The following is a 16,601-nucleotide window of genomic DNA, read 5'->3' on the forward strand; positions in this document are numbered from 1 at the left end:
TTGGCATCTTATCATGCTCCTCTTTATTTGGTTCATCTTCATCTTAACAGTAATTATTAGGGTCAATCTTTAAAAAAAAATTATGTAATATAACACAAGCTAAAACCAATTTGACTTGTGTATCGATTTAAAAAAAAAAGAATAGTTTTTATACAGGCAAAACATTTTTTCAAAGAACCAATTGTCTGTTTGACAACATTGTAATGAAGAATGACAATAGTTGCAAAACTCCTTAGCATTGATGGGACACGTCTCCGATGATCATTAAAATGATATCTTACACTACGGTATGATGTTAGAAATCTTGGAACATTTGTAAATCCAACATCTGCAAGGTAGTACTTATTTATATAGGGAAAAATAAATTATTTTAGTTTATCATAAAATAAGAATAAATAATTTTATATCACATATTCTACCATTTAACATACCAGATGGTACAATAAGTCTGTCCATTCGATTAATCTTTACTACAACACTTAGTTGCTTACCATGTGTTGAACCCTCCCAACCAGTAAGAACATATGCAAACTTCATATCAAATGTACAAACTACTAATACATTTTGATGAATGTCCCCTTTTCTACTATAATATCTAATTGATTTTCAAAATGGACTATGACATGTTTATAGGTACCATAAATTGCACCCACAACATCCTATATTAAGTGAGAATTTATTAATATAAGAACTTATAAAAATTTATTTAAAAATAAAATTTGTATGATTAAAATGATTACCATATGTTAAAATTTACCTCAAGTAGTGCAACCAATCTCTATTCGTATATAGGACCGAGTGACCGTGGTTAGTCGACTTCATAACATCCTTGTACATTCTAATAACTGTTTAAGAACATTATGAAAGTATCGACTTAGTATTTCTCCACATTTTATGAATCTAAATTTTGCACCCTTATTACTCATATCGTGTTCAATAGTAATGAGAAAAATGGCAACCTGTTCTGGTACTCTTACCTATTTCCCATCTTTTAACTCAAATTCCTTCAAACGAATACATAATCTAAGAAATGCCATTCTATTCATCCAAAGATTTTTGTGACAATTTATATCACTCTCATAATATAATCTTCTAAAAATATTTGCTCTTTTGTCATCTAGATTTAAATTCGGTGCCCTTGAAATAATTTTCGACTTCCAACATATAAAAAGTTGCATATGCACAAAATGCAATAACCCTGACTGTTATTTTATTGCGATGTTGTACGTCCACCTCCCTTTAAAAAATAAAACAAATAATGATAACAAACACATTATAAAGTTAGCAAATAATTATTTTAGAAATGCATATTGCAAAGTTCTAAATTATGATGAATGTGATAACAATGTAACTATTAGTTTTATTATGTATGGTTCAATATTTTCATGTCTGATAGATTTAGAGAGAGGCTATGGCCACTGAACTTCGACATAACTTCCAAATTTAAAGTATGATTCAATGGTGAAAAACGACTTTTTTTTTTTTTTTTTTTGGAATTTTTTTTTTCAAATTTTCATATAATTTTATGCTCTACAACCTTGAAGGACCCTTAGTAGGGGTCCAACTAGCCTTACTAAGTTAGTGAGAATTTCACCATCACTAATGTAATTAATAAATGCCCTTATTTATGATAGTCCTCTTGACTTGTATTTGAGCTTGATGTACTAATATTATAACAATTGTCTAGTGAGTCACCTTCTTCTTTTTCGCACATATATATTTTTGTTGGATAATTATAAAAGCACACCCGTGAATTAATAAGGGCAATCCACACTATAACCGAATTGTTTTGTCTTATGTGGGTTAAAAGTTTCGAAATGGGCTGTTTGGTGAGGATGATCTTTACTTTTGGTAAGGATGATAATTACACCATAGAAATCATCCTCACAGATAATCAACTCATTCTGAAACTTCTAACCCTATCAAAACAAGTTCAAGAATCGTATATTGTCAATTTTTTTTGTAAACCAATTTTGATGGGGTTTGAACTTTCGGGGAATGGGCTGATTTTTATGAAATTTTCGGGATCAACTGAATTGAATCTGAACTTTGTTATTATGAACTTAGGGACTATTTAAAAAATAAATCCCTTTGCCAGAGTCCTTTAAGTAATTTTCCCAAGAAATTTTTTCTATATAAACTATTAAAAGAAACCACCCAAAACTTAAGAACTATTTAAAAACAAATCCTCTGCCAAGGTCCTTTAAGTAAATTTACCTAAAATCTTCCTTATTAAGAGGAATGCAAAATTGCCAAATAGAAAATTTAAAAAAAAAAGAAAAAAAAAAAAAAAGAAACCTAACAAATTCCAAATTTTAGGAGTTAGGTATTTTAGGGTTTTTGTCACTCTTTCACTCCACCCATTTCATAATTTAGTAATTTTTAGGGGTTTTCAACTCTCACTCATCCATATCATTTTTAGGATTTAAGGATTTTAGGGTTTTTTATCACTCGTGTTAGGATCCTTATTTTAATTTTCTATTCTATTTAGTTTTATAGTTATATTAGTTTTCTAATTCTATTTAGTATTATTTTAAAGAATTCTTATTTTAAATTTATTACGGGTTTAAATGATTCTAATTAGATTTTAATCATTATTTAATATGCAATAATAATAAATTTAGTTTTAGAGAAACTCTTGTTCTTCTTAATCTTTCATTCTCTTCTAGTCATGGTTTTAAAACTCGTTCGAGACCGAGACGTATCGTCCGAATTAACTAGATATTGTGGCTGGACGAGACAACGTACAAACCCATTTGAGACAGTTATGCATCGCGAGATAAACAAGACGTCTTGGACGAGATTTTGCAAAATCTCGTCCGACACAAACGAGACAACTCAAAATTTATTGCGAGAAAATGAGACGTCTAGAACTCGATTTTGCAAAATCCCGTCCGACACAAATGAGACAACCCAAACAACAACTTATCACGAGATAAAACGAGATGTCTCATACGCAAATTTGCAAAATCTCGTCCGAGTTAAACGAGACAATAGATTTTCAAGCTTGAAACCCTATGCTCTCACTCCCAAATTGATTTTTTTTCATCTTTTTTTGTTTCATTTTTTAATAGGAATCATTTCTGAATTTTTTTAGATTTTTTAAATGATTAAAAACCATTGTCTCAATGTCGAGCGAGACAACTCGAACGAGACGTATCGTTCGAGTTAACTCGGTATCTTGGCTGGGCGACATGAGACGCGAAACCGAGTTTTAAAACCATGCTTCTAGTTCTTCTTATTTTTCAGGTTCTAGTAACCCTAACAACTCATCTCCTCCATTAATGGCGATCTCCCAAGAACTCTACCCTAGCCAAGACGATCTTCTCTACGAAGAAGAGATTCTCAGAAACCCTTTCAGTCTCAAATTATGGTGGAGATACCTAATTGCACGAAACGGATCTCCATTCAAGAAGCGATCTGTAATCTACGAGAGAGCTCTCAAAGCTCTCCCTGGAAGTTACAAGCTTTGGTACGCTTATCTCCGGGAACGTCTCGAAGTCGTTCGAAATCTCCCAATAACTCACTCACAATTCGAAACCCTAAACAACACTTTCGAACGAGCTCTCGTCACGATGCACAAGATGCCTCGGATCTGGGTAATGTACCTTCAAACCCTAACAGATCAAAAACTCCTCACTCGAACACGTAGAACTTTCGATCGAGCTCTCTGCGCTCTTCCCGTAACCCAACACGAGCGAATTTGGGGACCTTATTTGGTTTTTGTCAGTCAAAGGGGGGTGCCAATCGAAACTTCGCTTAGGGTTTATCGGCGGTACTTGAAATTCGATCCGACTCATATAGAAGAGTTCATTGAGTTTTTGATTAATTCGAAGCTATGGCAGGAGGGGGCGGAGAGATTGGCGGGGGTTTTGAATGATGATCGGTTTTATTCGATTAAGGGAAAGACGAAGCATCAATTATGGCTTGAGCTTTGTGATTTGTTAACTAATCATGCAACCGAAGTGTCGGGTTTGAAGGTAGATGCGATAATTCGGGGCGGAATTAGGAAATTTACAGATGAGGTCGGGCGGCTTTGGACATCGCTCGCGGATTATTACATTCGGAGAGGTTTGTTTGAGAAGGCGAGAGACATATTCGAGGAGGGGATGACAACTGTGGTCACAGTTAGGGATTTTAGTGTGATTTTCGATGCATATTCGCGGTTTGAAGAGAGTACGCTTGCTGCGAAAATGGAGACATTGGATTTGAGTGATGAGGAGGAAGATGGCGGTGATGGTGATGGGTCGGTTGTTGATGAAGAGTTTGATGGGCGGTTGGATTGCAATCTGTCCGTATCGAAATTTGCTAAGAAGATTCTTCATGGGTTTTGGCTCAACGATGATAATGATGTGGATTTGAGGTTGGCTCGATTAGAACATTTAATGGATAGAAGGCCTGAGCTTGCTAATAGTGTTCTCCTTCGGCAGAATCCTCACAATGTCGAACAATGGCATAGGAGGGTGAAGCTTTTCGAGGGTAATCCAACTAGGCAAATATTAACGTATACTGAGGCTGTGAGGACTGTTGACCCAATGAAAGCAGTGGGGAAACCTCATACGTTATGGGTTGCTTTTGCGAAGCTGTATGAGAACCATAAAGATGTCGGTAATGCTAGAGTCATTTTTGATAAAGCTGTGCAAGTTAATTATAAAACAGTGGATAATTTGGCAAGTCTTTGGTGCGAATGGGCGGAAATGGAACTGAGGCATAAGAATTTCAAAGGGGCACTGGAGCTAATGAGACGTGCCACAGCAGAACCTTCAGTGGAGGTTAAACGAAGAGGTAACTATCGGAATTCGATCTTTAGTAGTAGTCTTTTATTCTTTGTCAATTGTAGTGTTGGTAGATGGTTATATTCTCTACTGGTAACACCCCCAACACCACGCCCCTAAACACACACACACACACCCCTAAAAAGAATAAAATAAAATTTCCTCCTCCCATAGAAATGCATCAATGTATCTACTGAATTGAACTCTTTCTCTTAGTTCAGTACCCATCACTAATAATAGAGATTAGTCATCTTCATGGTAATGCAATTGGTTTTTTAATGAATAATAGGGATTCCCTGTATAATATTTTTTAGATAATATTTAAAAGCTTTATGGATAAGTAGAATAGCAGCGTTACTTTTCATATGTCGTTTATCAGTAAAAATAAAAATCATTTTGACAAGACCTTTCTAATAGTACTTCATTTTAACGTTAACCAACTTATAAATTGAAAGCTATGGCATTTTGAGAACCCCAAACAAAAATAAACTACTACTTTTTAGAGAGATTTTGGGTAGATATAGGTTGCAATTTAGTAACATGGTATTTTTGTAAATTTAGGGAAATTATGGGATGGTTTGGATTGTCTCCTAAACACAACAATCCAAAATATTACAGAATCATCCTCCGCAAAACTATGGAACTGCTATAAATAAAAATATTATATCATAAGTTGACAGACAATGGGATTTTTAGGGGATAAACTTAAATTTTCTCTTGTAAACTTAATGTGTGAGTAAGAATTTGTATATAGATTTACTTTACATGCAATAATATGTACATTGGTATAATAGCATCTAACTTAACAACATCAGCCACCCTCCATGATTCTTTTGTCTTGTTAGAATATCTAGATACGACAGTAGGGAAATCATTGTCTGCTTCAGTTGGCACTAGAAACAAAATGCCAAAGATTTCCAAACTTTCAAATAGCGTCTAAACATGCACTTGTTTTGAGTCCTTAATTCCATTAAGATTTGTAACAACTTAAGGTTTGAGTGTTTAAAGTTTCTAAAACTATAAACAATACAAGTTTTGGCAGGAATCCAATATTTTTTTAACTTCACCTTCAAATTCCTCTCTATGGACATCTTTGTACAATCTGTATCTAATCTTGGATTTTAGCTTCTTCCTTCCAATATGATTGGAGTCTCTTATTAGAACTATTTTGAATCCCTTCTCTTATTTGGACTCTTCTGAATTCCTTCTAGATCAATGGACTGACTTGCCGTCTTAAAGTTAATCTCACTGAATATTAAGCTTTATGTATTCTCTTTTATCAGTTGGTGTCCTTTTCATTTTCTTTCAAAAACTTTCAACCAAGAAGGATTTAGATGACCCTCCTTAATATTTATCTTTCTTTTCCAACTACACCTTTGGTCCAACTGGTTCCAAAACTTCTTGCAAGGAATGACTGTATCAATTCTAGAATAGGTCCATAGCAAGTAGGCAGTGGACATCCTCCTTAGCTTGATTCCATGTCACTCAAAAAACTTGAGCTCACAACACGCTTTCATTATCATTTCAGAGGTTCGTCAAGCGTTATTCAACTTTGAAAAGAGTAGGGGCTTCCCAAACTTCAGAAGACAGAAAGTCAGTGCAACTTTGTTCACCAAATTACTGTAGAATGTGCGCATGGTTCCTTTCTAATCTCATATCCAAAATTTTGTATCAATAGGACTTGCCAAGTAGTCTACATCAGTATTTTCAAGTGCTAAGGCTTGAGCTGGAGCATTTTACTAGCCAAGGCCTTGAGGTCATCCATCCAGGCAATGGGTGTATTCTTAAATCTTTTCTTCTTGGTGCACCATAATGACATGGGGCTCACCCTTTGAGAACTTGAATTTACAATGTATGGTACCATCAATCTAGGATGTGAAATGGGGGTTTCTATTCAGAGTTAGCAAAGGGAATAGAGTCCGATTTTTGGAGGATCTCTGGTGTGGCAATTCTTTTCTCAAAGTACAGTGTACAAATATTTTTGTTTTAGGAGCTATTTCAATGTTGGGAGCTTGAGTCAATTACTAGCATTCTTACACAGTTTTTCAGTTTTAGGATGTATTTCAATGTTGGGAGTTTTTGTCAATCGCAAGCATTCTTAGCTGGATATCTGGCATATCAATCTCTTTTTTATAAAGATTTTCAGGTTTGATCAAGGAGTCGAGATGGTGTTTTCTATATAATCGTTTTATAAATCTCTATCTCATGGTAGTACGATCCTGACTTCTAACAAGATCATAGCTCAAGTTGTTATTTCTTACAATTTTTATTTCTACTGTGAAGTTGAAGCAAGATTAAAGGTGTTTTCTGGTATGCGTTTGACACATCAAAATCATAACAGCAAAATATGTGTAGTACCTGTAGCAGAACCTTAGCTAACTTTTTTGGGCTGTCTTTGTGTTGTGCTATTTCTGCAGTTGCTTCTGATGGTCAAGAACCGGTGCAGATGAAGCTGCACAAGTCTTTGAGGCTATGGACTTTTTATGTAGACTTAGAGGAGAGCCTGGGAACTTTAGAGTCCACTCGTGCAGTTTATCAGAGGATACTTGATTTGAGGATAGCCAATCCACAAATTATTATAAACTATGCGTTGCTTCTGGAGGTACGGATCTTCCTAATTATTTCCTACTAATTTGGTATAATTTCTCTTCTCAATGGCCTCTAAATGAATATACAATGAATATTTTATATTTTGGCTTATCCAGGAGCATAAATACTTTGAGGATGCCTTCAGTATATATGAAAGGGGTGTTAATATATTCAAATATCCCCACGTCAAGGATATTTGGATCACTTATCTATCCAAATTCGTCAAAAGATATGGGAAGACGAAACTGGAACGAGCGAGACAGTTGTTTGAGCAAGCGGTTGAAAAGGTTTGTGGCAATACCATCCCTCTAAATTATAATCTGCAATTGTCTGCCTAATGACTTGTAACAATCATTGTCTATTGCCACGCCAACTTTTACTTGCAACACACCAACCCTTTTGAAATTAAACAGTTATGTACATTAGATTGGTGTGTTATAAGTAAAAGTAGGTGTGTTAATAGCACCTCTCAAAATAAATATATTGTTGTTACTGTTTGAAGGCCTTGCATTCCTCAGGTTTTCTTGCATCTGGATTTTCCCCGTCAAGGAATTTTCAGCTTGCTTTATTGTATATATGGACAATCCCAAAGTGATCACCAGCCTCTATTTTCTCTTTTAGCATGATTTTTTTTATCCTTTATCAGTCAAGAAACTTCATTATTAGCTTCCATTTTCTCATGTAGTCTAGCCTTTATTTACCAATCAAGAAACTAAATAACGAGAGCTGCTATTGGCACCCCTACTTTTACTTACTACACCCCAATTTCTTAAATTATTTATCACACCCTTAAAAATAAACACACCATTCAAAATTTACAAAAGTTTGGTTCAAGTAATTACTTCAACATTACAAAGCATTATAACACATCCAAACAACTTCAACAGTTGTTTACAATAAGAATTAGGCCCATATAAAATCCTAAAACTAACTAATATAAATCTTCAAAAAAAGAAGAAGGAAAAGATAGATTTTCTATTGGCACTCCCAACTTTTACTTATTCTCAATCATTGACTTGTTTTTTATTTTAATTGGGGTGTAATTAGTAAAAGTTGGGGTGCTAATAGCAGCTCTCTAAATAAAAAACAGGAGAATTATACTTGCCTTCTTGGTCAATGATTAATTATTTTCTTGGTATGTATTGTGATTCTGATCCTATGTTTTGTTCTCTTTGTTTTTAATTGCACCCCTATCAGGCACCCGCTGAACATGTGAAGCCCCTATATCTACAGTTCGCGCAACTGGAAGAGGATTGTGGTCTAGCTAAGCGTGCAATGGTGGTCTATGATCAAGCTGCCAAGGCTGTCCCAGACAATGAGAAGATGGGCATGTATGAAATTTACATTGCTCGTGCCGCAGAGATTTTTGGGGTTCCAAAAACAAGGGAGATATATGAGGTTGTTTTTTTTTCCCCTTCTTACTCCAACTTTTACTGTTGCAAACATGTTGCTATCTTTTGAAATCTGTGTTACAAGTTTTCAAGAAAGTAAAACAAGCATCAATGTCTTGCTAGCTATGTGGCAAGGGCACCCCATTTTCTTATAATTGTCATGTCAGACATCGTATTATATTCTCACCTTGAACACATCAGAATATACTAAACCAACCACATGACCATGTCATTGTCATATAGTTGTCAAATATTAGATATACAAAACAAATCATTAAGATTAGCATTTTTGGTTTTTATTATTCTACCATCTTATAATTTTTTGTAAACATTGTGAGGTTTCATTGGTTAGGATGTTTAGAATCTGGTATAACAAATGTTGGTATTAGCCAAAAAAATAAAATAAAAAATAAATATAGGTTTCCACTTTAATGGGATTATTCTTCTTTTTAACTATTCTGAGATTTCCCTCATAGAAACAAAATAAATGAAGTTAAAAAATCTCCCAATAAAAATCACTGAGAATGGGGATCATGCTATGATATGGATAGCCATGATGAATAATATATCATTATACACTAAACCTCATTCTTCTTTCTTATGGTAGCATCATGAGTAAAAACTACACATAATTTAGGGCAATAAGTGAGATCTCTCTTACCATAGTGTGCTCATATTTTAAAGCCAATGCATGCAATTTTCAAATTGCTGATACAGATGTGGCATATGGAAATATTTATAAGTGCCAACTATTTCTCTCTGTTTTATTGTATTTTTTAATTTTCTTTGATCAAGCATATGTATATTTGTGTGTGTGCTCATGGTTCTGCGCTTTAGTACAAAGACACCCTTTTTCACTTACTTTTCTACACCTGTGAATGCATTTTCCAGCAAGCCATAGAATCTGGCCTGCCAAACAAAGATGTGAAGACCATGTGCATGAAATATGCAGAGTTAGAGAAGAGCTTGGGAGAAATTGACCGTTCTCGTGCAATTTACGTCTTCTCATCCCAGTTTGCGGATCCACGATCTGATATTGATTTTTGGAATAAATGGCATGAGTTCGAGGTTCAACATGGTAACGAGGACACTTTCCGGGAGATGCTCCGCATCAAGCGCAGTGTTTCTGCTAGCTACAGCCAGGTTCGTTTATTTCTATTTTTGTATTTAACGTGGTATTAGTGTTAAACATATCATGGTTTCAATATGAAAATTCTGTTTAAGCATAATGATAATTCTGCAACCCCTGGCACATGTCCCAAGATTCTAGACCAGGGTGGTACAATTCGCTATAGGCTCCTGAAATGCAGCGAACCAAACAAATTTCTTTTTTTTTTTCCTTTAATTTTTTTACACCCTATACCCATGTTGATAATATTTAGATATCCCCCTAAATTTTCAAATTGATAGCATGCCCCTTTTGACCTTGGTCTTCATTGATAAATTGATGAAAAATGACTAAATACCCCCATCTTCAACCTGTAAAAAAAGAACTTGATTTTTTCTTCCAAAAATCTGCCATCTTCAATCTCTTTTTCACCATGCTCATCACTTCAACTTCAAAGGCCCTCTTCTCTGTCTACCGCTGTGAACTGGGTTCATTCTCAAGTGACGAACCACCAATCGCGAACCCGAATTCGAATGAGCGAACATCAATCAGGTAAACATAGGTCTAGACCCCTCATTCAAAAGGTCCCACTTGGAATATCTCCTAGGTCGATAATGAACACAATTGGATGATCACGAGCTCACGAAACCTCTTTTTTCCTAGAATCTCCTTCTCTAGATTTCCCTGATTATCCAAAAGAAGGAAACTGGATGTTTGTGTTTATCCATTATATTGATTTTTGATCTGTTAAGATACATTTCTCATACACTTGTGCTAAATCCCAAATTTGCTCACCACATTTATATTCCCTAATTTTCTTCTACTTGCAGACACATTTCATCCTTCCGGAGTATTTGATGCAAAAGGACCAGAAACTAAACCTCGAGGAAACTGTTGACACACTGAAGCGTGCTGGAGTCCCCGAAGATGAAATGGCTGCTTTGGAAAGACAATTTGCCCCCGTAACCGGTAATGCAACTGCTAAAGATGGTAGTAGAAAACTTGGCTTTGTGAGTGCAGGGGTGGAGTCGCAATCTGGAGTGATCCGAACACCCGATGGAGGAAGAAAGGTGACTGCAAATCACGAGGACATTGATTTGCCAGAAGAGAGTGATTCTGAGGATGATGACAAGGTTGAAATCGCCCAAAAGAATGTTCCCGCCGCAGTGTTTGGGGATTTGGCAAGTAAGGTGGAGGAGGAAAGAGAGAAAGATGGAGATGTCTTGAGCTCAAAAAGAGAGAGCACCGATAAGCTCGGTGCTCTTGAAAGGATAAAGCGGCTAAAAAGGGTGTAGTTTCTGATTTACGGTGGCAACACATAGTACTTACCGATAAAATTTTGACACTCGATCTCACTGACTTTCTAATAACCAGGCAACTGGTTTTCTGTATCGCTTGCATAATTAGATTTTTTTTATGTATATATTCAGAAGACTGTATTTGTATAAATCCATGTAGTTTTTCTTTTCTAGTTATTAGGGGATGTGATTTTGACATAGCCCTCCCTGTTTTGCTAACTATTTGAAATACCCCTTGTTTTCGAACTGATGACATGCTTCTTGACAATTGGTATACCCTAGAATACTAATTGAAAATGACTTAAAAGACCTTGTCTTTAACCTCAAGCCAAACTGTCGCCGAGGTAAAGTTTTTTGCACTTGTTTTCTACCTAGATTCTCTCTTTCAACCTTCAAACGCTCTTGATTGGAATTTTGGATTGTAAAATATGATGGATTTTTATATTTTGATTTTTCTAGGTTATTACCTGGTTTGCAACCTTTAGAAGTTCTATTTGGTTTGCACCTCATGAGCAAAGATGGGATTTTGGGTAGAAAATTTTGATGGTTTTGAAAGGTGGGGTTGAAGATGATAGGTTGAAAATGAAATTGAACTGGATGATATATTGAAGGATGGATTGAATAGGTTAAAATAATTTATCTGATAGATTAAGGATGATTGGTTTTGTGGAGATGATGATTATCAAGGGTTTTTGGCTGGTTGTTTGAAGACGAGGTTGAATGATTCTTATCCTTGTTAGCAATCTCCTGTTTAATTTTTAAAATTCACAAATATTTTATTTTTTTAATGAAATATTGAATTATTCTGAATAATTCATGAATTTTAATTTTGAAAAAAATAAAATATATTTCTTTTTATACAAAATTTACAATTTTTACTGTTGTTTATAAAATTTAGTGAAAAAAAAAATGCTACTATCACTTTTTGTATGTTGTAAAATACAAAGTGTAAATTTGTAAGTTATGACGTGTAATACGAGTCATGCTTCAAAATTTTGAAGGAATTCATCTTTTTATGCGATAAATATTTCTTTTATCTTTAAAAAAATAATAAATATTTATTTGAAATTATACCTTAACTTTTTAAATTGATAATTTGTCTTTTGACTTTAATCTTCTTTTAAAAATCAATGGAATACTAACCTCAATGTCTTTATCATCATTATCATCATCATTACCATCACCATTAACATCACCATCACTATTAACATCACTATTGTATGTCTGAATTTTTTATTTTCAAAATTTTGAAATAAAATGAATAATACCCGTATGAAGCATATGCTGCGTAGTTTTCATTTATCGAATTTTAAACTGGATTTTTGCAATTCAAAATCGAAAACAACTCGAATTTTAATGTAACCCGAATTGCTATAAGAGTTCTTACAGGGGAGACCGAGGTCAAGAGGGCATGTAACACGGTATCTGCAATATTCAACAATGATTGACACATGGGAGCAACGTATCCAATCACTCTGTACTCTTCTTTGCGCGTGCAAAAAGTTTCAATCAGAGCAGACTTTGAAGCGGCGTGCTCTTTAAAATTATTAAGTGACACGTGGCTCTTTAGTTTTTAAATTATTGACTTTTCCCTCCATCTTTGGTGAATGTTAAGATACCCCTATTTATTTTTTTCACTCTGATGACCCCCACGCTTGACCTTGGTCTTCTCTTATAGACTTGTGAAAAAGGATCTAATGCCACTTTGTCCTTTAGTAACACGTGGCTTTTTTTTTTTTTTTTTTTTCAAATCCATGACATTTCCCCTCTCGATTTTGGTGAATATTTGAGATATACGTCATATTTTCATGCTAATGACTATGAAAAATGTTGTTGAAGTCTTAATCATATCATTGTCCTCATCTAATAATCATCATCATCTTAGATAAGAAGTCATGACTGATTTTGGAAAGCAAAATATTTACATATTAATTTATAGGAAAATTTTATTTACGCACCACCAATATCTAAGGGTGGACCAGAGTTCAATTTTTTTTTTTTTTTACATTTTGATTTGAAGGGCACCCGAAGAACTTAACCCTCTTTTTGTCTTTTCTGATGAACCAATAATATCCTGAAAGTTGGAACACAAGCCAAAATCTTCTACTCTTCTTTTTTCGATATGTCTCTGTTCTTCTTCTTCTTCTTCTTCTTCTTCCTCTCTCTCTCTCTCTCTCTCTCTCTCTCTCTATTTTTCTTATGAGTCATGTTAACTTAACGCTATTTTTTTTCAGACGCCCCCATACGACTCCATCATAGAATTGTAGATCCTTTGCTTCAGGATACACAAGAAAAATATTTATGATTTTGTAACTACAATGTCAAGAAAGGGAGTGGTTCGACAGCTCTAAAGTTTGCCAAACATTTATCAAAACATGGGTTAGAAATTTTGAAATGAGCTGATTTTTTGTGAGGATTATCTCTATGACGAGGAGATCATCCTCACTAAAAATGAGCATATTCCAAAACTTCTAACCCCATCAAAAGTGATTTACAAAAATTGGATGGTCCACGATTTTTCAATTTGTAAATTAGGGTTAGAAATTTCAAAATGAATTGATTTTTGATGAGGATGATCTCTTCACAAAAAATCAGCCTATTCCAAAACTTCTAATCCCATCAAAAGTGATTTACAAAAAATGTTTGGCAAACTTTAGGGCTGCCGAACTGCTCCCGTCAAGAAATGTAAGGGGGCATCTGAAGAAAAAAAAAAAAGTACGTCAGATTATCATTAGTCTTTTTCTTTTCTTTTTCATCTTCTTCTTCTTCTCCTCCTCCAATGTCTCTCCCTCTCTATTTTTCTTCTTTGATCTTTCTCTCCCTCCATTTTTCTCCTTCAATCCTTCTCTCCTCCGTTTTTCACCTAAGTTGTTGAAATTATTAGAGGATGAGAAGAGGTGCCCTTTGACATGGAGTGCCCATAACATTTATTTATTTATTTACTTTTAGAGGTTTCCCTAAAAATCAGAGGGCCCTTAGACTTTCTTGGTATGTCAATAAAAATTTTCTTATTCATAATGAGAAGACTAAGATCAAGGTGTATACGTGTTAACTATTCTTCAAACTATGAGAAGCCACGTGTCATATAAAGGAGATGTTTGTATCAATTCTTGGAATAGAGTAGCCACTTCAAAGTACTTTCCCCTGAAGAACACGATAGAAATAGGAAAAGCCACATCATTTTTGGACAGTAGCAATAAAGATCCAGCATTTCTCGACCTATCAAATTATAATGTACCCGTTTTAGTCGGCATTTGGAGAACTGGTCCCACCAATTGCAGAAGCAATTATGGGAAGCAGAAAGTACGTTAAGTCAAAGTAGCATTGCTGGACAAAACTGCTTTTGTCATTTTTAGTTAAACTCCCAAAAATGTTATGGGATTATTGAATTAATTATAAAAACCTAAACTATTAGCCAAAATATCTAATGTGGGTCCAAAAAAATACTGATGTTGCCACAATCCCTAAATTGTTAATGAATGCTCCTTATGGAACCCTAAAACCTTCTTCAATGATTCGTGATAATCTAACACCCCCCTCTAACATACACCTCTATCACAAAATTGTAAATCATTTGCTTCTGGATACACAAGAAAAAGATTTATGGTTCTGTGTATTCCGACACAAATGATCTTTGAGTTTGTGATGGGGGTGTATGTCAGAGGGCGGCGTCAAAGAATCATAATTCTTCTTCAATTTGGTGGAAACTTATAATTGCACTTCGAGGATTAAATGATGTTACATAATTGAGGAGTATTCTGTTGGCAGTTTGCTAAGTTGTGGGGATGTACGTTTTTCTCTACTCCTTGATTTATAAATAGAGATTTTTAGGACTGTAAAACTTGAAAAAAAAAAAAATGATAGTTTTTGTTTTTGATCCGTGGAAGTAGACACAATGAACCACATAAATCCTTGTATTTTTGTGTGCAATCTTTTTTCTCTTTGTTGTTTCGTGTGTCATTCGATCTAGCACGCATCAACATTGCGTCAAGACCAATTACCCTATCCCAAAGTGACATGGACGTTTGTTAGCATGTCGAAACGCATATTTTGATCAAGTTAAACACCCAAATATGTCAATCATTTCATGTTGAGGTGATGTTGTTTCCTATCAACCAGCGCGTTAGTGTGCTCGATTGGGCAACTCAACCACCGCGTGTTAGAGTGATTTTGATTTCATTTGTTAATGAGTTCATTCAATCATTTTCTCAGGGTAAGTCTGTCCCCTTTGTTGGTTTTCCTCTCGGGATCGGGGACTAAACAGTGTGTCTCAGGCTCCGGAGCTTGACTCGAACACTCTGATGTTGGATTCAAATGGAACTAAGATTTTATTTATTTATTTATTTGTTAAACTTGCTTTGAAGCTTTGAAAAAAAAAAGTAAAATTCTTTGCATCACACAACTTAAAACACAATAAATCAGACAATATCTATGAGTTAATTATTTTGAGCAAATATGTACTAAAAAATTACCTTAACAAGATTTACTTGTAGTGATTTTTTTTTTTTTACTTTTATTAATTTATTATTCAGTCATACATAGAAATATATAAAACATTGAAGATGTGATTCACAAAATTAGGGTTGGATGGACAAAATAAATTAGTGTCACTAAAATATTTTGTTAGTATATATCAATCAAGCCAAAGATATATATATATATATATATATATATATATATATATATATTTCACTTCATAAAGAGCAATAAATCAAGTGCGTCGTGTAGAACTAAATCTTAGTTAGTCAATAAATAAGATGTTAATAAAATGACAGTAATAAAAAGGATGGTGATTTGGATAAGTGGTAAAATTATGAAAGATAAAACTTGAAATATACAGTAAAAAAAAAAAGAAGGAATAATTCTAATTATACACCATATATATATATAGGGAAATGTTCAACACCCTACACTTTACCCTACGCTTTATCAAACGTGTTTTGTCCTACATGGGTTAGAAGTTTTGGAATGAGCTGATTTTTGGTGAGGATGATCTCTACAATTAGAAGATCATCCTCACCAAAAATCAGCCCATTCCAAAATTTCTAGCCCCATGTTTACAAGTTAAAAAATCGTGGATCGTCCATTTTTTGGAAATCATTTTTTATGGGGTTAGAAGTTTTGGAATGGGCTGATTTTTGGTGATGATGATCTCCTCACCATAGAGATCATCCTCACCAAAAATCAGCCTATTCCAAAACTTTTAACTCATGTAGGACAAAACTCGTTTGGTAAAGCGTAGGGTGGCGAACGGGACCCATTTATATATATATATATATATATATATATATAGGGGGGCGTTCAAGGGCCAACTTTTTAGCAAACTTTTTGGCAAAACATTTTTCAAAACATGGGTTAGAGGTTTTGGAATGGGCTGATTTTTGGTGAGGATGATCTCTACGGTGAGGAGATCAGCCTCACCAAAAATCAGCCCATTCCA

The 16,601-nt window shown here is 34.5% G+C and overlaps 1 protein-coding gene across 1 annotated transcript; it reads left to right on the plus strand.

Annotated features, from left to right (window-relative positions):
- Window positions 1-3,233: 3,233 nt before the first annotated feature.
- On the plus strand, window positions 3,234-11,334 carry LOC147384723 (Tetratricopeptide repeat (TPR)-like superfamily protein). The gene is made up of 6 exons (XM_086425563.1): window positions 3,234-4,785; window positions 7,193-7,377; window positions 7,481-7,651; window positions 8,562-8,762; window positions 9,647-9,898; window positions 10,694-11,334. The coding sequence occupies exons 1-6, from the start codon at window positions 3,285-3,287 to the stop codon at window positions 11,156-11,158; spliced, it is 2,775 nt and encodes a 924-aa protein (XP_086281689.1). The 5' UTR covers window positions 3,234-3,284; the 3' UTR covers window positions 11,159-11,334.
- The last annotated feature ends 5,267 nt before the right edge of the window (window positions 11,335-16,601 follow it).

This window comes from Akebia trifoliata, chromosome 15, assembly GCF_017979445.1.
Source record: "Akebia trifoliata isolate Shusen 1 chromosome 15, ASM1797944v1, whole genome shotgun sequence".
In the NCBI taxonomy this organism is placed as follows: Eukaryota; Viridiplantae; Streptophyta; class Magnoliopsida; order Ranunculales; family Lardizabalaceae; genus Akebia; species Akebia trifoliata.